Consider the following 24,203-nt stretch of genomic DNA (forward strand, 5'->3'; position numbering starts at 1 on the left):
CACCTTAGCCAAATACATTTTAAACTCAGTTGTTCACAATTCCTGACATTTAATCCTAGAAGAAATTCCCTTTCTTAGGTCAGATAGGATCACCACTTTTATTTTAAGAATGTGAATTGTCAGAATAATAGTAGTGATTGATTTATTTCAGCTTTTCTTTCTTTCATCACATTCAAATCAAATGTTATTTGTCACATGCAGATGTTTATGCGAGTATAGCGAAATGCTTGTGCTTCTAGTTCCGACCATTCAGTAATATCTAACAAGTAAGCTAACAATTTCACAACTACCTTATACACACAAGGAATGAATATGTACATAAAAAATATATGAATGAGCGATGGCCAAACGGCATAGGCAAGATGCTGGTGGTATAGAGTACATTATATAGATTTGAGATGAGTAACGTAAGTTATGTAAACATTATATAAAGTGGCTAGTGATACATTTATTACATAATTTTTTTCATTATTAAAGTGGCAAGAGATGAGTCAGTATGTTGGCAACAGCCACTCAATGTTAGTGGTGGCTGTTTAACAGTGATGGCCTTGAGATGGAAGCTGTTTTTCAGTCTCTCGGTCCCTGCTTTGATGCACCTGTACTGATCTCGCCTTCTGGATGATATCGTGGTGAACAGACAGTGGCTCGGGTGGTTGTTTTCCTTGATCTTTATGGCCTTCCTGTGACATAAGGTGGTGTAGGTGTCCTGGAGGGCAGGTAGTTTGCCCCCGGTGATGCGTTGTGCAGACCTCACTACCCTCTGGAGAGCCTTCCGGTTGTGGGCGGAGCAGTTGCCGTACCAGGCGGTGATACAGCCCGACAGGATGCTCTCAATTGTGCATCTTCTTTACCTACTGTATTTATTTTTTTTGCTCCTTTGCACCCCATTATTTCTATCTCTACTTTGCACCTTCTTCCACTGCAAACCAACCATTCCAGTGTTATTTTTTTACTTGCTATATTGTATTTACTTCGCCACCATGGCCTTTTTATATTTTTATTTATTTATATATATATTTTGTTTGCCTTCACCTCCCTTATCTCACCTCACTTGCTCATATTGTATATAGACTTATTTTTCACTGTATTATTGACTGTATGTTTGTTTTACTACATGTGTAACTATGTGTTGTTGTATGTGTCGAACTGCTTTGCTTTATCTTGGCCAGGTCGCAATTGTAAATGAGAACGTGTTCTCAATTTGCCTACCTGGTTAAATAAAAGTGAAATAAAAATCTGTAAAAGTTTGTTTTTGGTGGCAAGCCGAATTTCTTCAGCCTCCTGAGGTTGAAGAGGAGCTGCTGCGCCTACTTCACCACGCTGTCTTTGTGGGAGGACCATTTCAGTTTGTCCGTGATGTGTACGCCGAGGAACCTAACTTACTACCCTCTCCACTACTGTCCCGTCGATGTGGAAAGGGGGGTGCTCCCTCTGTTGTTTCCTGTTGACGTTGAGTGTGAGGTTATTTTCCTGACACCACGCCCCGAGAGCCCTCACCTCCTCCCTGTAAGCCGTCTCGTTGTTGGTATTAAAGCCTACCACTGTAGTGTCGTCTGCAAACGTGATGATTGAGTTGGAGGCGTGCATGGCCACGCAGTCATGTGTGAACAGGAGAGTGCTGAGAACGCACCGTTGTGTGGCCCCAGTGTTGAGGATCAGCGGGGTGGATCATGTTACCTACCCTCACCACCTGGTAGTGGCCCGTCAGGAAGTCCAGGACCCATTTGCACAGGGCGGGGTCGAGACCCAGGGTCTCAAGCTTAATGACGAGTTTGGAGGGTACTATGGCGTTAAATGCTGTGCTGTAGTCGATGAACAGCATTCTTACATAGGTATTCCTCTTGTCCAGTGTCAGAAGTTTAAATATGCCTTAAAAAATTTAAACTTGGGTCAAACGTTTTGGGTAGCCTTCCACAAGCTTCCCACAATAAGTTGGGTGAATTTTGGCCCATTCGCGCTTATTCGGTTCTGCCCGCAAATGTTCTATAAGATTGAGGTCAGGCTTTGTGATGGCCACTCCAAAACCTTGACTTTGTTGTCCTTAAGCCATTTTTCCTCAACTTTGGAAGTATGCTTGGGGTCATTGTACATTTGAAAGACCTATTTGCGACCAAGCTTTAACTGATGTCTTGATGTTGCTTCAATATATCCACATAATTTTCCTACCTCATGATGCCATCTATTTTGTGAAGTGCACCAGTCCCTCCTGCAGCAAAAAAGGTCTACTTTTTTCTTATTTTTTTCCTGAAGTCTTGGCTGATTTTTCTTTTGATTTTCCCATGATGTCAAGCAGAGGCACCGGGTTGCAAGGTAGGCCTTGAAATACATCCACAGGTACACCTTCAATAGGCTAATTGACATGTCTTTAGAAACTTCTGATTGACTAAAATTATGACATCTTTATCTGGAATTTTCCAAGCTGTTTAAAGGCACAGTCAACTGAGTGCATGTGAACTTTTGTCCCACTGGAATTGTGATAGTGAAATAATCTGTCTGTAAACAATTGTTGGGAAAATGACTTGTCATGCACAAAGTAGATGTCCTAACCTACTTGCCAAAACTATAGTTTGTTAACAAGAAATTTGTGGAGTGGTTGAAAACGGGTTTTAATGACTCAAACCTAAGTGTATGTAAACCTCCGACTTCAACTGTATGCTAGGCGGTGTCAGAGGAATGCCCCCCCCCCCTTGTTTTTACATTGCTGTTGCCCACGGTTCATTATGTATGCATAGTCATTTTACAAATTATCTTGACATGTATCCCTGCACATTGACACTGTACCGGTACCCACTGTATATAGCCTCATTGTTATTATGTAATTATTTTAAGTTTTTGATAAAAAAAAATATTTAGTAAATATTTTCTTAACCAACAATGCAGTTCAAGAAATAGTTAAGGACTTGTAAGTAAACATTTCACGGTAAGGTCTACACCTTCATTTTTAGGAAGGCCTTCATTCATAACTGTGTTATAAGGTACATAATTGTGCCAGCCCTAATCACAATTTAAAAATAAAAACACTTGCATGTATTATGTTCATACAAGTATTGTTTGTTTCTCGTCACCGCAAGGTGGCACTACAGACTTGTAATTTGTGTCTGTGGGGACATGGTGCCTCAAGAAAAATGTATGCTGTCTTTTAACACTAACCATGACTTGTCTATACCCCCAGACAGTACGGTTCTCTATTGCTAGAACTCGATGCAGCTGGGGCAATGTCTATGCAATAGAAAAAAACACTTGATAACCAAATTCTTGTCTCTTTCCATACATTTAGATGGCCCAGATCTTTCAACTAGCAGTAAAGCTCGAGCATGCTCTCCAGAGCCAGCCCGCGGTGCTAGGTGCTTGAAGAAGCCTGCAACCAACTTGAAGACTGTACCGGCAAAGAAACTGATCCCTGGTGAGTTAGTGCTCTACTCAACGGATAACAATGGCAACATTCTGGTTCTCTATCCTCCTCCTGTGTGCACTCGTACACTCTCCCCCATGGATTTAAAATACAAATTGTGTGTGTGAAATGGGGTAGGAATGTTTTCCAGCCATGCTTGCACCAATCCAATGCTTTTAACACTAGCATCGCCGGGCCTTGGCACGTACTAGTAGCTGCCAATGCGTGCCTTTGGAACATCTACATTTTAATGGAACATCTACATTTAAATAAATCTGTGTAATATACACCATCACAAATAAATCCATTATTTTGTTTGGATGGGTCTTAAGCAGGGATGCAAGCTAGTTACCTTTCAGTGAAATTTGCTGTTTTGAATCCAAAATAAGTAACCTACGTGATTCGTGTAGATCTGATGAGAAGTTTTTTTTGCGGGAGGGGGGGGGCACTTTGGATCGCTACTGGCTGTAAACGAACGAGTGATGCGCGTTTATAGCAATACTTGCTGTATCCAAAGCTCAGCCAATCGTTCACATAAAAACAGAATGCAGCACGTGACTGAGAAGAGAACCAACTTGCTAGTTACAACCTCAGCGAGCGCTCTGGAAAGACGGCGCTGTGGAAAGGCAGTTTGCCTGTTACAGCAGCGTGTCACTTGGATGACAACGAAGAGGTAGGTGAAAAGCCTGACGGGTGAGAGGGGGATGAAGCGTACTTCATGAGCTGTAACTATCTGATCCATGTAGTGAATCGGTTAGGCAAATAAAATGTTTAATCAAGTATTTGTAATTTTTTTTAACGTAAAATGGTCTTAAAATGCGAAATCAAATAGCAAAATGATATGACCTAAAAACAATTCCATTATAGGTCAGTACTCAATTACAGCATATCAACAATTCCCTCTGGAGAATATATCTAAGCATGACCACACATCTGAACGCAGATGCTTCTGAAGCGGTGTGGGAAGAGTCTTACTTTTGTGAAATGGCGATATAAAGTACACTGAATTAACACTACTGTAAGCAGTTGCTGTTATTCTTCAATAACAGACCCCAAAGCAAATCAGGGGGAGGTTAATAGGTTTATTCAAAGACAACAAATCATGCGGGGAGATAGATGTTCATGCTCCACTGTCCTTTGTGATTCTCTCCATAGAACAAAGCAACAGGATGTAATTTATAACCCAATTAGAAGTAATTGCAGTACAACTGGCCCAAATAACAAGTATCCTGCTCCAGACTCGCTGTACAGATGAGTCAGACTCGTGAAAACAGCACACGTAGCTACGAGTTAGGAATATCAGTCCTGAACATTCTTAACAGATGTTGAACTGAAACAACTTTCTATTGATTGTTAACCTGTTGGGGATGGGGGCGCTGTTTAGACTATTTATGCTAATTGGGTAATTTTTGAAACGGCTTCCCACAAAATCCTTGATCGTACAATATGCAAATTATTATTATTATTGGATAGAAAACAGTCTATAGTTTCTATAGGAGTTGAAATTTTGTCTCTAAGTGGAACAGAGCCCATTCTACAGCAATTTCCCTGACATGGAGTCAGATTTGAGAAATGTTGGCCACTGTTCTGAAGTCAGTTAAAAGGGCACTGTTATTGCTATGACTATACGGACACTTCTTACGTCTTCCCCTGGATGCCTTTACGTGATGACGATTCCAATGGGGTCGATTGCGCGTTCACAGGCACTACAAATGAAAAAACCCTGAGGCTAGTCATTCTTTTGGAGCTGCGTCATGCGCCTAGAGGACACCGGCCCGCACCTGTTCCAAGCGTTAGTTTAGCCTGTTATATTTCTCCGGTCATCTTTTCACTCGTTATAGGAGTTAAAAACATCATAAGGTAGTTAATTTAAAGCGTTTTATAGCAATTTATATCCGTTTAGTGCGATTTTGGGACATTTATTTTTGAAACGATGTGAATAGTTGGGCACGCTTTTCAGTTCATCCCGAACGCAGTTGGCATTTCCACATGGCAAGAGGACAGCTTTCCACCAAAAGACGCTTACTCCCAAGAAAGGATCCTTTGCCCAAGATACTGATGGAAGAACAGCTCAAGGTAGGACATTTTTATTATGATAAATCGTGTTTCTGTCGAGAAATGTTAATCGCTTATGACGCCATCTTGCTAGACGTAGCTTCGCTTGGCGCAAACTGTATTGAAAAGTAAGGATAAATTAAAAAATGTAATTCCGCAATTGTATTAAGAATTAAATTGTCTATCAATCCCTGTCCACCCTATATTTTTTAGTCACGTTTATGAGTATTTATGTATAAGAGTAGATCACTGTCTAAGTGGCGCAAGGACATATTCTGACCAGCTTGTCTACATTTCACATTGTCTAACCATGATTTTGGTGGCTAAATATAAACATTTGCGATCAAACTCTATATGGATTGTGTAATATGATGTTACAGGAGTGTCATCGGAAGAATTCTGAGAAGGTTAGTGAAAAAATTAATATCTTTTGGCGATGTTGACTTTTATCGCTCACTTTGGCTAGAATCAATGCTGGGCTGCTATGTGCTATATGCTATGCTAATATAACGATTTATTGTGTTTTCGCTGTAAGACACTTAGAAAATCTGAAATATTGTCTGTATTCACAGGATCTGTGTCTTTCGATTCGTGTATGCTGTGTATTTTTACGAAATGTTTGATGATTAGTAAGTAGGTAAACACGTTGCTCTAAGTAGTTTTTCTATTCCATTTGTGACGGTGGGTGCAATTGTAACCTATGCCATCTACCTGAAATATGCACTTTTTTCTAACAAAACCTATCCCATACCATAAATATGTTATCAGACTGTCATCTGATGAGTTTTTTTGTTGGTTAGGGGCTATAAATATCTTAGTTTAGCCGAATTGGTGATGGCTACTGGTGTTGGTGGACAAATAAAAGATGGTGGATTATGCTAATGTGTTTTTAGGTATTGTGTCTTCCCTGTAAAACATTTAAAAAATCGGACATGTTGACTGGATTCACAAGATCTGTGTCTTTCATTAGCTGTATTGGACTTTAATGTGTGAAAGTTAAATATTTAAAAAAAATATTTTTTTTGAATTTCGCGGCACTGGTTTTTCAGTGGGGGGGGGGGGTGGTGTGTGCCGCTAGCGCCACGCTGATCCTAGACAGGTTAATTCTAGTCCTCTGCATTTTTTATTTATCTTCAACATATTCTTACACTCCCCCTAGACTATTTAAAAATTATATATATATATATATATATATATATATATACACTGCTCAAAAAAATAAAGGGAACACTTAAACAACACAATGTAACTTCAAGTCAATCACACTTCATGTGAAATCAAACTGTCCACTTAGGAAGCAACACTGATTGACAATAAATTTCACATGCTGTTGTGCAAATGGAATAGACAAAAGGTGGAAATTATAGGCAATTAGCAAGACACCCCCAAAACAGGAGTGATTCTGCAGGTGGTGACCACAGACAACTTCTCAGTTCCTATGCTTCCTGGCTGATGTTTTGGTCACTTTTGAATGCTGGCGGTGCTCTCACTCTAGTGGTAGCATGAGAGGGAGTCTACAACCAACACAAGTGGCTCAGGCAGTGCAGCTCATCCAGGATGGCACATCAATGCGAGCTGTGGCAAGGTTTGCTGTGTCTGTCAGCGTAGTGTCCAGAGCATGGAGGCGCTACCAGGAGACAGGTCAGTACATCAGGAGATGTGGAGGAGGCGTAGGAGGGCAACAACCCAGCAGCAGGACCGCTAGCTCCGCCTTTGTGCAAGGAGAAGCACTGCCAGAGCCCTGCAAAATGACCTCCATTATTTGCTAAAAATGCCAACATCGGTATTGGTCCGATGTCTATTTTAACCCCGACGTGCATACCTATATAATGTAGGTACATGACCTAATGATACCACTTAAAAATTTTGCGTTACACGTGCAACACACCATTCCTAACTTAGCCCACAATGTCTGCTGTGTGGATCGAGCAGTCAAGTAGAGCAGTCATTTGAAAGAGTGAGTTGTCTCACTGAAATGTTCTTAAATGCAAAATCCATTAAAGCCACGATAATGGAATTCATTTTCCATGACAATCAACTGTTCTGTCGTGGGTGATGATTTTTGCGATTGGTCGAGCACCAGTACGCACTAACGTTACCAAGTGCGCTATTGTTCAGATGTTGCCATACCGGAGTTACACAGTAATTGCGTCACTGCTATTAGCTTTACGACATACTATGGAACACCGTTTAGGTCTTGTGTCAAAAAAGATGCACGTCAAATAACACCGTTCTATTATAGAAAGTTGTGTGTTCTGAATTTGCACATGCAAGCCAAGCGCCACCACTACTATCAGTAGCACTGTCAAAGCTGTACAATTTCCACTTTTTCATTTTCACTTTTCTTAGCAATGATTTAGGAATCCTTGTACGTATTGTCGTTCGCCTATTAAAATTGATCTTCAGTTCTTGAAAATAAATAGCTCGCCAGCTACTTAACCCTGTTGCCCAAAGCTAAAGTTATAAGCAGCCAGCTAGCTTCATCTGACTAGTGAGGCTCGACCTGACCGGGTTATGTGTTGTGAAGCTAGCCACTAAGGTTTAGGCACAATAGGATTTGCGTTTTTCCTTCAAAATAAAAGTACCTCAAAGTGATGCGTAACGTTAGAATTGGTGGAATCATGCCACATTTAGACTAGATACTGTTTAACAAGGTTGGAATGTGAAGCAATAAAATGGGGTATCAGTCTACTGTGACACCCACAGAACACAACTGTGAAGAATTTACGCACATTTTGACATAGTAGCTCTTATCGCGGGACTGTGACTGTGAATTCACCTCCCCTGTCAGCCTATTGTGTGTATTGACATTCATATTGCACTGTACAGCTTTACATAAGGATTGGGGATCAATGAAATGGAGTAGGTCTACTCAATACATAATCTATTTTTTCCCAACGTCCTCAGTTATCATACTCATTTTTTTCTCGGGAATAGTGTTCAATACACAGGTTGACAAATGTGGCTCAATTCAGTTTGTTTCAGAGTCCCGCAATAAGAGCTACGATGCTAATGTTCTCTGGGTGTCATTGAGTAGACTGATACCCCATGTAATCGATCCACAATCCATAGGTAAGGCTGTACAGTGAAATAAGTATGCCCCCAATGCAATTCTAAAGTCTAATACATTCTGTGTGATTTAACAGATTTGACATATTATCAAATTATTGTCTTTTGTTGATTTTATATAACATTCCAATCTCGTTTAGCATGATCTATTAAATTATGGCATAATTCTACTATTTGTATTCATTTGCATCACTGTCAATGACATACTGTTATTTTGAAGGCTAACCGCAAAGTCCACTGTTGTGGCTAATCCTTATTGTGGCTAGCGTCACACATGGGTCCGACCACCCATTAATCAAATAAGTACTGTCTTATGTATTAGGGCTATTTTAGACGACACCTAGCTATATAGTTAGCTAGCTAACTATAGCTACTGAAACAGGTTGTTGATTTGCTATGTTTTTGGGGAAGAACATTTTTTGCATCCATGAGCTAGCTAGCTTTTTTTACCAGCACTGTAGGTACGCGAGCCAACTTTACCAGCATCATGAGTCGTTGTGACAAAATACGAGTGATTGTGTAATAACTACATGAAAAATGTATGAACGCGTTAAATTATGTGACGTGCAGTCATATTCAGGTCCTGATTGGTCAACAAGCTTATTTTGACTTTTTTTGACATGCAAATACCCAAACGGCGATCCATAGAAATCCTGGTTGAGAATAAAACGACTGAACAAATGAACAACGAAACGGCACAGCAAGTAAGTGGGGTGGGGGGGGGGATCGTTTTTGATTGTTTTACTGGTAATGGGGACATATTTAACCTCTACCGAGCACCTACCCCGGGTCCGGGAGCACCCCCCACCCCCCCACACTGATTAGCATCGCTAGCATAGCGTCACAATTAAATAGTAGCATCTAAATATCATTAAATCACAAGTCCAAGACACCTAATGAAAGATACAGATCCTGTGAATAAAGCCACCATTTCAGATTTTTATTATGTTTTACAGAGAAGACACTATGTAAATCTATTAGCTAAACACGTTAGCAAAAGACAATTTTTTTTTACTCCAACAGTTTTTTCCTGCGTCAGTAGCTATCACTAATTCGACTAAATAAAAATATATATAGCCACTAACCAAGAAACAACTTCATAAGATGACAGTCTGATAACATATTTATGGTATAGCATAGTTTTTTTTTGAAAAATGTGCATTTTTCAGGTATAAATCACAGTTCTACATTGCAGCTGCAATCTGAAATAGTGCCGACGCAGCCAGAACAATTACAGAGACCAACGTCATATAACTAATTACTTGTCTTAAAACATTTCAGAAAAAATACAGCGTACAGATATTGAAAGCCCAACATCTGGTGAATCCAAACAATATTTCAGATTTATTAAATGTTTTATAGCGAAAACAAAATGTAGCGCTAAATTAGCATAGCCACGCCAGCCAGAACCAGCTGGGCGTCCCCGACCAGTTCACATGCACGACAGATATTTGAAATAACATCGTAAATTGGGTCTTACTATTGCTGATCTTTCATCAGAATGTTGATCAAGGTGTCCTTAGTCCTGATGAGTCGTTCAATCCATTCATAATGGCAACTTTCCCTCTTCATTTAGCATAGGTACTGGTCGACTGGCCAAAGTAAAAAAAACTCACAGAACGGAACACGGCAAAACTCCCGAAAAAATTCAAATAATCTGATTAAACTATATTGAAAAAACATACATTACGATGATATGGTCACATATATCAAACAAACTTTGAGACGGAGATAGTTTTCATCCGTAACGGCAGCAAAACAGTAGACAATCGCACCTCCAAATCGCGCGATTCAGAGAACCGGAAGTTGTCGGTCACGCCAAAGAAATAGGTCTTATTTCACGTCAGTACAAGATAAACAAAAAAATTCTCCTCTGACGTCCTCTTGACACCCAGAGGAAGACGAATGAAGTGTGTTTCGGGTCATAGGATGCGTGACCATATATAGGCAGAGCGTTGAAGCGAGCATACACATCTTGCATTCTTCTTCTTGGTCAGGGAAAGTGCTGTCAAATGACTTCTGTTTCACTCAGACAAAATTGAAACGGTTTTAGAAACTATAGATTGTTTTCTATCCAATGGTATTAATTATATGCATATAGTAAGAGCAATAATTGAATAAGAGGCAGTTTAATCTGTAGAGGAAATTATGCTAATGCGAAAACGGCACCCCCTGTATTCTCAAGAAGTTAAAAGCCAACAAAATAACTTTTTGGTGTGTGTGCGTGACCTTTTCATGCAAGGCTCTTTGTCAATAGGTGTCTCTTCACCTCTCCTTCATCAGCACTGATCTGAAGGAACTGACCAGTTGAAAACCAGCCTAATTATGATCCTTCACCATATTGTTTTTATCCAGTGCAGATGAAGGGAAGAAAACGAGGAGAGGGCAGACTTTAAAAAAATATATATATACTTGTAAAGTGGATATATCATAGAACACCAAAAAGTAAACGTTTCTGGAGACACCGTGCCGTACCTCAGGGTTCTCAAAACAAGGTCAATAGAAAAACAACGAACGGCGCTCAATCGGTCAAAGGCTCAAAACAGCTCTGGTTCATTTAGAGTCCACTGGAAGAATGTTCTAATTCTGCCTCATTTTACAGAATGCCTGAAACTGAAGACTGACATCTAGTGGAAGCCATAGGAACTGCAATTTGGGTCCTATCCAAATGCATACTGTATAGGCATTCAATAGAAAAGTGCCCACATCAAAAATATCCTGGATGGATTTTCCTCTGGTTTTTGCCTGCCATATCAGTTCTGTTATACTCAGACATTATTTTAACAGTTTTGGAAACTTTTCTATCCAATACTACCATGCATATCCTAGCTTCTGGGCCTGAGTAACAGGCCGTTTACTTTTGGCACGTTTGTCATTCAAACTTCAAAATACTGCCCCCTACCCAAGAGGTTAAATAAGGTCATTGTTTTGTCCCACAGTTACTGAAACAGCTAAAATGGTTTACATACCAAGTGGTGTCATCGATTCCTTGTAGAGACGCCGCACTGCTGCTTTTGTCACATGGGATGGCAGCAGCTTGCCACAAGTGTTTGTCCTGTGTTGTGGAAAAATTCTTACACGGACACTCAGTCTATCTTATGAGTCATTGTTTGTCAGCGAGCTGGATAGGTTCCAACCAACGCAATGCACCATAGTACACATTTCAATCAGGCGATTTCCTGGGGCAGTCCCAACAGTTGTCTTTTATATATGGCTACACACACACAAGTTATATTTGCGTAATTAATCATTACCGTTTCATGTGACCAACCAACACTGTTTCATAATATGTGACAGACCAACACCTCAGAAGGATTCTCTAAGCTGAGACCTTGAAACTGAGAAATCTTAAGTTCTCAAAACAACGTCATTCGTTCTCAACACGGTCTGGGCGTACTGCCAAATTGCACCTACTGATGGGTGATTTGTACTGTCAGCCACTTGCATGAACACAGAAATTGGTTATTAGAACAGCACAAACATTCAAATTCCCATTCCACCTGGGTGGCGTCCTGGCAATACTATTCCATTAACCTCTGCGTAGTTGAAGTTCACCACTCGCTGCAAGTCCTCATGCTTCAGGTGTAACCTGTGCTTGATTGGGCCAGCTCTCTTTTTGATGGGAGGCATTAGACCGTTCTCTTTATATGACTGGTGGAGGAGAGTCAGGTGTGTTCTACTGATGCTGAAAGACAAATTCCAGATACAAATATTTTTGTATTATTATACGATGGCAATGCTGCCGTGTCAATAACATGTCTCCAAAAATGACACGGTGTCTCCACATTTAGCAATCGTGACACACCTTCCATATTCACTTTTCTGAGACGGAGCCCATGTGAAACTTGTTGGTACTGGTCCCTCAGGGTCACTCTACCGGCCTTACGCCACAGATGGGAAGACTAAGATTATTCCCAAAAAGCCATCAATGCACTCTGTAACCACTGGTCAAGTAGTCACAGAATGATCAATCTTTCTCTTTATTTTCTTGCAGAGTGTTCAAACTATGTCCTACTTCAGCAAGAACTGGAGACGTGTCGTCAAGAAAATGAGAGACTACAAGCAGGTATTATTCAAATGGAAAATTTCTATCGTTTTTTGGGGGGGGGGGGGGGGTTACAGCCTACGGTTGAATGGCGGCAACCCTGCTTACTGAGATTTGCGGCCCAAAAACACTCCCTTTTCCCGGCATAAATAGCTGCGAGAAACTGGTAAATTATAATACCTTTACATGAACAGCATGGTGTGAAATGGAACTGTTAAATTATATGCAACGTCTAAATATGGCTTCGCTATGGCCTCTGCATGATGAATTAACGCTCAAGTTGGGGACAGACAGCCCATCTCAATATGGAGCGCAGTTCACAATGCACGTAGACCTACGTATCCCATGGTAAGAGTTTTAAAACAGTCCATCACTCGATTTATTGTTGCTTTAAATCAGTGAACTCGCAAACACTCTCTCGCAGTCTCTCTCTCTATCCATCAACCCTTTTACCCTGTACTTTGTTGAAGCACCTTTTGGCAGCGATTCTAGCCTCGAGCAGGTTGAGAGCTTCAAGTTCCTTGGTGTCCACATCACCAACAAACTAGAATGGGCCAAACACACCAAGACAGTTGTGAAGAGGGCACGACAAAGCCTATTCCCCCTCAGGAAAAAAAGATTTGGCATGTGTCCTGAGATCCTCAAAAGGTTCTACAGCTGCAACAGAGGGCATCCTGACTGGTTGCATCACTGCCTGGTACGGCAATTGCTCAGCCTCCGACCGCAAGGCACTACAGAGGGTAGTGTGTACTGCCCAGTACATCACTGGGGCTAAGCTGCCTGCCATCCAGGACATCTACACCAGGCCGTGTCAGAGGAAGGCCCTAAAAATTGTCAAAGACCCCAGCCACCCCAGTCATAGACTGTTCTCTCTACTACCGCATGGCAAGCGGTACTGGAGTGCCAAGTCTAGAACAAAAAGGCTTCTCAGCAGTTTTTACCCCCAAGCCATAAGACTCCTGAACAGGTAATCAAATGGCTACCCGGACTATTTGCATTGTGTAACCCCACCCCCCAACCCCGCTTTTACGCTGCTGCTACTCTCTGTTCATCATATATGCATAGTCACTTTAACCATATCTACATGTACATACTACCTCAATCGGCCCAATTTAACCAGTGTCTGTATGTAGCCTTGCTACTTTTATAGCGTCGCTACTGTATATAGCCTCGCTACTGTTATTTTTCACTGCACTGTGGAGAAGGTTTTCATCAAGGATCTCTCTGTACTTTGCTCCGTTAATCTTTCCCTCGATCCGAACTAGTCCACCAGTCCCTGCTGCTGAAAACCATCCCCACTGCGTGATGCTGCCACCACCATGCTTCACCGTAGTGGTGGTGCCAGGTTTCCTCCAGACGTGCCGCTTGGCATTCAGGCCAAAAGTGCTGGTACTGCTTTATCTGTGGCAGCGGCCTGAAGTACGGAGTCAGGTGTTGTTGCCAGCCATAGCTTTCCACCAGCAACGTATCATCCATATCTTTATTTATATGCAGTTGAAGTCAGAAGTTTACCTACACCTTAGCCAAATACATTTAAACTCAGTCTTTCACAATTCTTGACATTTAATCGTAGTAAACATTCCCTGTCTTAGGTAAGTTAGGATCGCCACTTTATTTTAAGAATGTCAAATGTCAGAATAATAGTGATTTTATTTCTTCATCACATTCCCAGTGGGTCAGAAGTTTGAATACACTGAATTAGTATTTGGTAACATTGCCTTTTTAAATTGGGTCAAAGGTTTCGGGTAGCCTTCCACAAGCTTCCCACAATAAATTGGGTGAATTTTGACCCATTCCTCCTGACAGAGCTTGTGTAACAGTCAGTTCTGTAGGCCTCCTTGCTCCACACGCTTTTTCAGTTCTGCCTATAAATGTTCTATAAGATTGAGGTCAGGGTTTTGTGATGGCCACTCCAATACCTTGACTTTGTAGTCCTTAAGCCATTTTGCCACAATTCTGGAAGTTTGCTTGGGGCCATTGTCCATTTGGAAGACCCATTTGCAACCAAACTTTCACTTCCTGACTGATGTCTTGATGTTGCTTCAATATATCAAAGCACCCCCCACAACATGATGCTGCCACCCCTATGCTTCACGGTTGAGATGGTGTTCTTCGGCTTGCAAGCCTCCCTTTATCCTCCAAACATAACGATAGGCATTATGGCCGAACAGTTCTATCTTTGTTTCATCAAACCAGAGGACATTTCTCCAAAAAGTATGATCTTTCTTTGTCCCCATGTGCAGTTGCAAACTGTAGTATGGCTTTTTTATGGTGGTTTTGGAGCAGTGGCTTGTTTCTTCCTTGCTGAATGGCCTTTCAGGTTGTCAACAAAGGACTAATTTTACTGTTGATATAGATACTTTTGTACCTGTTTCCTCCAGCATCTTCACATGGTCCTTTGCTGCTGTTCTGGGTTTGATTTGTACTTTTCGTACCAAAGTACGTTCATCTCTAGGAGACAGAACGCGTCTCCTTCCTGAGCGGTATGGCGGCTGAGTGGTCCCATGGTGTTTATACTTGCGTACTATTGTTTGTATAGATGAACGTGGTACCTTCAGGTGTTTGGAAATTGCTCCCAAGGATGAACCAGACTTGTGGAGGTCTACAATTTTCTTCCTGAGGTCTTGGCTGATTTCTTTTGATTTTCCCATGATGTCAAGCAAAGAGGCACTGAGTTTGAAGGTAGGCCTTGAAATACATCCACAGGTACACCCCCAATTGATTCAAATGATGTCAATTAGCCTATCAGAAGCTTCTAAAGCCACAATATCATTTTCTGGAATTTTCCAAGCTGTTTAAAGGCACAGTCAACTTAGTGTGTGTATACTTCTGACCCACTGGAATTGTGATAGTGAAATCATCTTTTTTGCAAACAATTTTTTTTTAAATGGCTTCTGTCATGCACAAAGTAGATGTCCTAACCTACTTGCCAAAACTATAGTCTGTTAACAAGAAATTTGTGGAGTGGTTGAAAAACGAGTTTTAGTGACTCCAACCTAAGTGTATGTAAACTTCCGACTTCAACTGTATATCTAGCCATCTATGTCCTTAATCAGTATGAAGGAGGAAAGGTTGCTTACTTGAGCAAAATCAAAGCTGTAATGCATCCTGATGTCTTTGCTTGCTGGTTCAGTAGGGGCCCCCAGAAACAACTGCAGGTCTTGACAGGTGGTCTTGCAGTCATCAACCATCTTCTGGTAGACCGACCGCTCACTCTGAACAAGCAGGAGATGCTGCTCTTGCTTCTAGCATGATTTTACAATAGCAATGCTGCCGTGTCAATAACATGTCTCCAGTTGTTTACATTTAGCAATTGTGACGCACCTTCCATATTCACTTTCCATGCACTTTTTTGAGACAGAGCCCATGTGAAACAGGTTGGTTGTTGGTACTGATCCCTCAGGGTCACTCTACCGGCCTTACGCCACAGATGGGAAGACTAAGATTATTCCCAAAAAGCCATCAATGCACTCTGTAACCACTGGTCAAGTAGTCACAGAATGATCAATCTTTCTCTTTATTTTCTTGCAGAGTGTTCAAACTATGTCCTACTTCAGCAAGAACTGGAGACGTGTCGTCAAGAAAATGAGAGACTGCAAGCAGGTATTATTCAAATGGAAGATTTCTATCGTTTTTTTGGGGGGGGGGGGGGGGGGGGGGGGGGGTTACAGCCTACGGTTGAATGGCGGCAACCCTGCTTACTGAGATTTGCGGCCCAAAACCACTCCCTTTTCCCGGGATAAATAGCTGCGAGAAACTGGTAAATTATAATACCTTTACATGAACAGCATGGCGTGAAATGGAACTGTTAAATTTTATACGACGTCTAAATAAACCTTCTCTACGGCCTCTGCATGATGAATTAACGCTCAAGTTGGGGACAGACAGCCCATCTCAATATGGAGCGCAGTTCACAATGCACGTAGACCTACGTATCTCATCATTGTAAGAGTTTTAAAACAGCCCATCACTCGAATATTGTTGCTTTAAATCAGTGAACTCGCAAACACTCTCGCAGTCTTTCTCTCTATCCATCAACTCCATTCAAATTGCATCCAAAATAGATAATCCTGTTGTAGTGCATTCAGAAAGTGTTCAGACCCCTTGACTTTTTGTTATGTTCCAGCCTTATTCTAAAATGGGTAAAATGTTTTTTCCACTCATCAATTTATACACAGTACCCTGTAATGATAAAGCAAAATGTGTTTATTTTTTGGTGCAAAAAAAACAACTATCACATCTAGATAAGCATTCAGACCCTTTTACTCTGTACTTTGTTAAAGCACCTTTGGCAGCGATTACAGCCTTGAGTCTTCTTCGGTATGATGCTACAAGCTTGGCATACCTGTATTTGGGGAGTTTCTCCCATTCTTCTCTGCAAATCCTCTCAATTTCTGTCCGGTTGGCTGGGGAGCGTCACTGCACAGCTATTTTCAGGTCTCTCCAGAGATGTTAAATTGGGTTCAAGTCTGGGCTCTGGCTGGACCACTCAAGGACATTCAGACTTGTCCAGAATCCACTCCTGTGTTGTCTTGGCTGTGTGCTTAGGGTCGTTGTCTTGTTGGAAGGTGAACCTTCTCCCCAGTCTGAGGTCCTGAGCACTCTGGAGCAGGTTTTCATCAAGGATCTCTCTGTACTTTGCTCCGTTATAATCTTTCCCTCGGTCCGGACTAGTCTACCAGTCCCTGCTGCTGAAAACCATCCCCACTGCCTGATGCTGCCACCACCATGCTTCACCGTAGTGGTGGTGCCAGGTTTTCTCCAGACGTGACGCTTGGCATTCAGGCCAAAGAAGTGCTGGAACTGCTTTATCTGTGGCAGCGGCCTGAAGTACGGAGTCAGGTGTTGTTGCCAGCCATAGCTTTCCACCAGCAACGTATCATCCATATCTTTATTTATATGCAGTTGAAGTCAGAAGTTTACCTACACCTTAGCCAAATACATTTAAACTCAGTCTTTCACAATTCTTGACATTTAATCCTAGTAAACATTCCCTGTCTTAGGTCAGTTAGGATCGCCACTTTATTTTAAGAATGTCAAATGTCAGAATAATAGTAGAGTGATTTTATTTCTTCATCACATTCCAAGTGGGTCAGAAGTTTAAATACACTGAATTAGTATTTGGTAGCATTGCCTTTTTAAATTGTTTAACTTGGGTCAAAGGTTTCGGGTAGCCTTCCACAAGCTTCCCACAATAAATTGGGTGAATTTTGACCTATTCCTCCTGACAGAGCTGGTGTAAGTCAGTTCTGTAGGCCTCCTTGCTCACACACGCTTTTTCAGTTCTGCCTACAAATGTTCTATAAGATTGAGGGCAGGGCTTTGTGATGGCCACTCCAATACCTTGACTTTGTAGTCCTTAAGCCATTTTGCCACAATTCTGGAAGTTTGCTTGGGGCCATTGTCCATTTGGAAGACCCATTTGCAACCAAGCTTTCACTTCCTGGCTGATGTCTTGATGTTGCTTCAATATATCCACATAATTTTCCTTCCTCACGATGCCATATTTTGAAGTGCACGAGTCCCTCCTGCAGCAAAGCACCCCCCACAACATGATGCTGCCACCCCCATGCTTCACGGTTGAGATGGTGTTCTTTGGCTTGCAAGCCTCCCTTTTTCCTCCAAACATAACGATAGTCATTATGGCTAAACAGTTCTATTTTTGTTTCATCAGACCAGAGGACATTTCTCCAAAAAGTACTATTTTTGTTCCCATGTGCAGTTGCAAACCGTAGTCTGGCTTTTTTTATGACGGTTTTGGAGTAGTGGCTTCTTCCTTGTTGAGTGGCCTTTCAGGTTATGTCAACCAAAAGGCATGTTTTACTGTGGATATAGATACTTTAGTACCTGTTTCCTCCAGCATCTTCACATGGTCCTTTGCTGTTGTTCTGGGATTGATTTGCACTTTTCGCACCAAAGTAAGTTTATCTCTAGGAGACAGAACGCGTCTCCTTCCTGAGCGGTATGGCGGCTGTGTGGTCCCATGGTGTTTATACTTGCGTACTATTGTTTGTACAGATGAACGTGGTACCTTCATCCTTGGGAGCAATTTCCAAACACCTGAACTAGACTTGTGGAGGTCTACAAAAAATATTCTGAGGTCTTGGCTGATTTTCTTCAGATTTTTCCATGATGTCAAGCAAAGAGGCACTGAGTTTGAAGGTAGACATTGAAATACATCCACAGGTACACCTCCAATTGACTCAAATTATGTCAATTAGCCTATCAGAAGCTTCTAAAGCCATGACATAAATTAAAGAAAATTTCCAAGCTGTTTAAGGGTGCAGTTAAAGGGCTGGTGATTTTTTTTTTTTTAGCTGGTCTCTGACCTCATTTATCTTTCTGGTTTGGCTGCGTATAGGCTACTTACAGTAGGCCCATAAAACAGATAAGGACTTCTCCTTAGTGTATGGGTCGCTCAGTTGGGGGTATAGAGTTGGACTGTTTCGTCGTGATAGAACAATAAATCAATAAACTCTAATTTTTAAATGTATTTCCCATATCTGTGCAACATTGAAGTGATCTCACAACCCCGCCTCGCAGACAAATATGGGCTCTGGGATTTGTATCCATTTATTTTTTTCATTCACTTAAGGCCACATTTTTTCCAAAAACACACACCCCACCTTCCATCACATTTCAACCGCACATACCCACATTCTGTGTCCTCTGTTTGCTGTGTTTTTATCCCTACAATGAGTACTTTTGTGTTCCAGTTCCTTATATTTTAGGATGTATTATTTTGTTAGTTATCCTTCTAATGCATTTACATTTACATTTAAGTCATTTAGCAGACGCTCTTATCCAGAGCGACTTACAAATTGGTTCCTCTTTCTCTACTTCTCTTAGAAGGCTTTCTACTTCCTCTTTCTCTACTTCTCTTAGAAGGCTTTCTACTTCCTCTTTCTCTACTTCTCTTAGAAGGCTTTCTCTACTTCCTCTTATTTCAGTTCATATTGACGGAGTGTGAAAGTTGAAACAAAAGAAGTCTCTTTTCTCGATCAACAGTCTTGGCAAGTTGTAGTGAGTACAGGGATACAAGTTAACCCCAAGTCCACCGACTGAGTGCGAGAGCGTGTGTGTAAGCATGTGTTTTACATGCTTGTGTGTGTGTGTATTTTGTGAGTAAGTGAGAGAGAGAGAGAGAATGTTCCGGTCACTGCCAGCCCAGCTGGGATGGGTGTAATGCTGTCTTATCAAATTATACTATACTAAATAGAAAGTGGAATACTAAATAGAAAATGGAATACTAATTATTTTACAGCATTCTCTATCTTGAGTGGTGTTTTTAGTTTTTAATTGTATTTTGATATTAAAATCCCTAACGTGGATATTATTGGGTGTTTCATTATTTCACTTCTCTATGGGAACTTTAATATTTAGAAAAACTATGGAGTAGTCTTGGTGTCTCAAACATTTGGTTATCAATAATCAGTTTATAGGAGAGCTGCAAGTTTCCTTTTTTTTAATCTATTCTCCTTGAAGAGTGGGTACAGAACTTTGCGCTGTTCTGCAATTTCCTTCTGGAACGGATCATCCGTGCCTGTTTTCGTGCTAGCGAGTCTTTCACCCAGGCTTTTAACCATAACCTCCATTTCAAACTTATTGACTAACTTTTTAGTTCGTTGTTGCAGCTTTTTCGTCACTCATCTCGAGGCTTGCCTTCAACTCCTTTTTATATCTTGACTAATTCAAGTATGCCAAGTTGATCATTTATCGACTAACAGATTGGCTTCCACCCTTACCCTCCCTGGTGGTGAAAATCGTCTGTGTCCGTCAGAGACGTTTTCTTTTGGGGATGGGTTCTCTGTTTACTCCGTCATGTTTGGATGTTTGTTTTTGGTAATATTGGTTTATTAAATGTCTCTAGCTTTATTTGTTTTGTGGTGTTATCTAGATTTGAAGGTTATTACCCATGAGTATGTGGAGTTGAAGTGCTAATATTTAGTCAGATTTACATTTAAGTCATTTAGCAGACGCTCTTATCCAGAGCGACTTACAAATTGGTGCATTCACCTTATGATATCCAGTGGAACACTTAGATATGAAATATTATGTTTTTATCATGAAGCGATCTGCACCGCTGTGTTCAGTCCATCTTACTTGGCCCAGACTCCCTGACTTACACTCCTTAATTTCTGTCTTTTATTAATTAAAATAAACCTGTTTTTGCTTTGTCATTATGCGGTATTGTGTGTAGATTGAGGATTTTTAAAATGTAATCCATTTTAGGATAAGGCTGTAACCTAACAAAATATGGAGAAGGGGTCTGAATACTTTCCGAATGAGCTGTATATGTTGAAGTCAGGCTATTGATTTATAGAGCTAATTAAGTTGGGTTTTGCTCACTCAATATTCTTAGACAAGCTAAGCTCTATTTGCACAGGACTAGTAATACTAGAGAATGTTGGTTATGAAATTCAGACGGAATTCGTTTTTCCGAACTGCCCCCCGGTAATTATTATAATTTAAGTCCACTAAATTGACAGTTATGACGGAAGCCTGTAGGTTTTGAGTCCAGGCGAAAAACCCAAAACAGGGCTACACTGAACACGAGCTTGGTTCCCAAGTTTCGAAACCATACCAAACCATCTTAGGTACGGTGTCGCTATAATATTTGGTTGGAGGAAGTGTGATCATAAACATTATGATATTGTAGCGATCCGCAGTAGATGTCTAAAATCCCCCCCAGGGCTTCAGATGTGAGCTAAACAGTGCACTTGAAATGTGTTTTTAAGGCTATCGATGCAAAAGTGAACTTATCATTTCCAGATGATCATTTAGGTCAGTTGTATGCTGCTTTGCGATCTATCAAGGGCGCAATATTTAACTGATGCATTTGGCAATATTCAATTTATTTACACAAAACCATATGAACAAAAGCATTCACTGGAAGTTGATCCATGTAGGCCCTTCATATATAGTTCAGTTCTTGTTTTCGTGCCTGAAATGTCAGCAACACCTGTCAAACAGACATTTCTCTCAAAACACTGGAATGTCGATTCGCACGGGACTAGTATTATCAGAGGACCTTGGAGTTCGCCAAAACTTTTGGTTATTCTGTCTGGAATTGTTACTCTTGCCATGCACAAATTACTGACGTTTTGTGCTTGTGCACATAATTACATTACCCGACCACCCCCAGTAAAACTAATCCTAGGCCTAGTTCTATGTGTAATCAGGTGTGTGTCCTTAGTAAACGTTGACAGGAGCGCTCCAAACAAAAGATGAATAATAAATTGACAACTCATAAATGGAATGAAATAAACCAAAACTTGTTTCTCACAAATGTAGCCTAGGTTGTGTGCTCTGCAAACATGTCCACTCCTACAATGACAACGGTAAGACTGTCATAATATGATTTGAATGCATTAACAGAATTAACTTTAACTAAACGAACATTTTATATTATAATTTATATGGTAAATGTACTGCTGGTGATACTGGTGTGCCATCCCTGCGGCCTCCGTGATTGATTAGTCTACTGAGACAGGCGTGAATCAGGCAGGTGTCTTGTGTGGCGTAAAATAGATATTTTCCACAACTAAACTAATTGATCGACCAAATGGGGTCAGCCCTAAATGAAAGTCATCTGTTCCTGGATAAATGACAACGGAAATGATTGTCTGTCAAACGAAAGCACAATGTGTCTGCCTTTTTTATATGTAACTTGTCTATAAAAAGTAGAGTTGGGTACGTGTACAGAAACATGAACACAGATGAAATCGTAAATGACTTACAACTGTCAATTTTTGTCCATCAAAAGTACAGTTCAACTGTTTTCAGGCGAGTTCATCAAAGTTGTATTCAGTTATTCATTTTTTTGGGCAGACGATCATCTCCGTTGTCATAAATTTGGGGGAAAATGACTCCCATTGAAAAAGCATTGACTCCATCCCAAATACTCGGACACAAAAACCCAATACATTTATGACGGACAATGATGCACTACATCATATATGATTTTAATCCGTATTCATGTGTCTGTGTGGCCATACTCTTTAGAGGTAAACCAATAAAAATCTGGATTCTCAGATCATTTGGAATAAAAATTCCTCACTGGTATGTCCTCCTACAGGACTACAATTCCATTTAGTCTGGCAGTCAGGGTGTGGAGCAAGTGTTTTGAGGTCACATTGCTAATGGCTGTAAGTTGTATTGAAGTCTCATTTCAGGTAATTGATCTAACTTTTTAAAATTTATTCCAGAGCTACGTAATCGTGACGGGGTGGATTTGTAAAGGAAGACACAAAAATGGAATGGATTGCACAGATACATGGAATAAGTAACAGATTCAAATGAAATTGTTTCACTTTTTTAAAGATTTAATAAAGATTTGATATGCCTATTGGTTGTTGTTTTTTGGTTTAGAAGAGGACTGAGTATACCAAACATTAGGAACACTGTCCTAATATAGAGTCCCCCCCCCTGTTATGAATGTTATGTATAATGACTAAATGATGTATACATTTAAAAGTAATGATAGGACTGTAACTAACAGAATTCTACCCTGTCTGATGAAGAATGTTTATACATAGGCGAAGAGGAAGTGTTAACAGACAACTTGTGACCACTGAAACTAACAGGAAAGATGTCTCGTCCCCACTCAGGGAGGGGAGAAACCGTTGGGCTTGCAGTAGATTGCTTATCATAATGCTACAACATGTTACACAATGTAGGCATAAGAGAAGACTTGTAAAACAGCATTGTCATTGTCTGAGAGGGACATTTATGACGAAACGAGAGGTATATAAACCAATGTACATGAAATGATGGGCAGAGCACTCGAGAATAAACGCTATTGGCAAAGTAGATGACTGGTCTTTGTCTATTTTATGTAAATAAGAACCTTACACATTCTTAGAAACGGACAGAAGTGTTTTAATTGAACACCCCCCTCCAATAGGCCTCCACCGTCAATTTTTCGGTGAATGGACTCTACAGGGTGTCAAGCTTTTCACAGGGATGCTGGCCCATGTTAACTCCAATGCGTCCCACAGTTGTCAGGTTGGCTGAATGTCCTTTGGCTGGTGGACCGTTGTTGATACACATGGGAAAGTGTTGAGCGTGGAAAAACCCAGCAGCATTTTGACACACAACGGTGCACGTGGCACCTTCTCACATACCCTGTTAAAAAACACTTGAATCTTTTTTTCTTGCCTATTCACCCTCGCACACAATCCATGTCTCAATTGTCTCAAGGTTTAAACATCCTTCTATAACCCCTTCAGCTACACTGATTTTAAACTGGATTAAACAAGTGACATCAATAAGGGATCATAGCTTTCACCTGGTCACTCTGTCATGGAAAGAGCAGGTGCCCTTAATGTTTTGTGCACTCAGTGTATATTGCCGGTTTTCCAGACACAGATAAAGCTTAGTCCCGGAATAAGTGATTTCAGTGGAGAATTTCCATTGCGAGTGCTTGTTAGTCCAGGACTAGGCTTAAAGAGGGGGCGGCAGGTAGCCTAGTGGTTAGAGCATTGAGCCAGTAACCGGAAGGTTGCTAGATCGAATTCCTGAGGTGACAAGGTAAAAACCTGTCATTCTGCTCCTGAACAAGGCAGTTAACCCACTGTTCCTAGGCCGTCATTGTAAATCAGAATTTGCCTAGTTAAATAAAGGTTAAAAAAAATATTAAAC

At 40.9% G+C, this 24,203-nt stretch overlaps 1 protein-coding gene across 3 annotated transcripts in view; it reads left to right on the plus strand.

Moving 5' to 3' along the window:
• Window positions 1-23,372, plus strand: part of si:ch211-126c2.4 (uncharacterized) — a 41,831-nt gene extending 18,459 nt beyond the window's left edge. For 2 of the 3 annotated variants that reach the window (XM_055890972.1, XM_055890974.1), the window contains 4 exons: window positions 3,278-3,403; window positions 12,510-12,581; window positions 16,092-16,163; window positions 22,769-23,372. In XM_055890972.1, coding sequence (XP_055746947.1) covers window positions 3,278-3,403; window positions 12,510-12,581; window positions 16,092-16,163; window positions 22,769-22,800 — 302 coding nt within the window. In that variant the 3' untranslated portion in view covers window positions 22,801-23,372. The remainder of the gene's footprint in view (window positions 1-3,277; window positions 3,404-12,509; window positions 12,582-16,091; window positions 16,164-22,768) is intronic. The other variant, XM_055890973.1, reaches the window with a different exon arrangement.
• The last annotated feature ends 831 nt before the right edge of the window (window positions 23,373-24,203 follow it).

Source organism: Salvelinus fontinalis, chromosome 30 (genome assembly GCF_029448725.1).
Source record: "Salvelinus fontinalis isolate EN_2023a chromosome 30, ASM2944872v1, whole genome shotgun sequence".
Taxonomy (NCBI): domain Eukaryota; kingdom Metazoa; phylum Chordata; class Actinopteri; order Salmoniformes; family Salmonidae; genus Salvelinus; species Salvelinus fontinalis.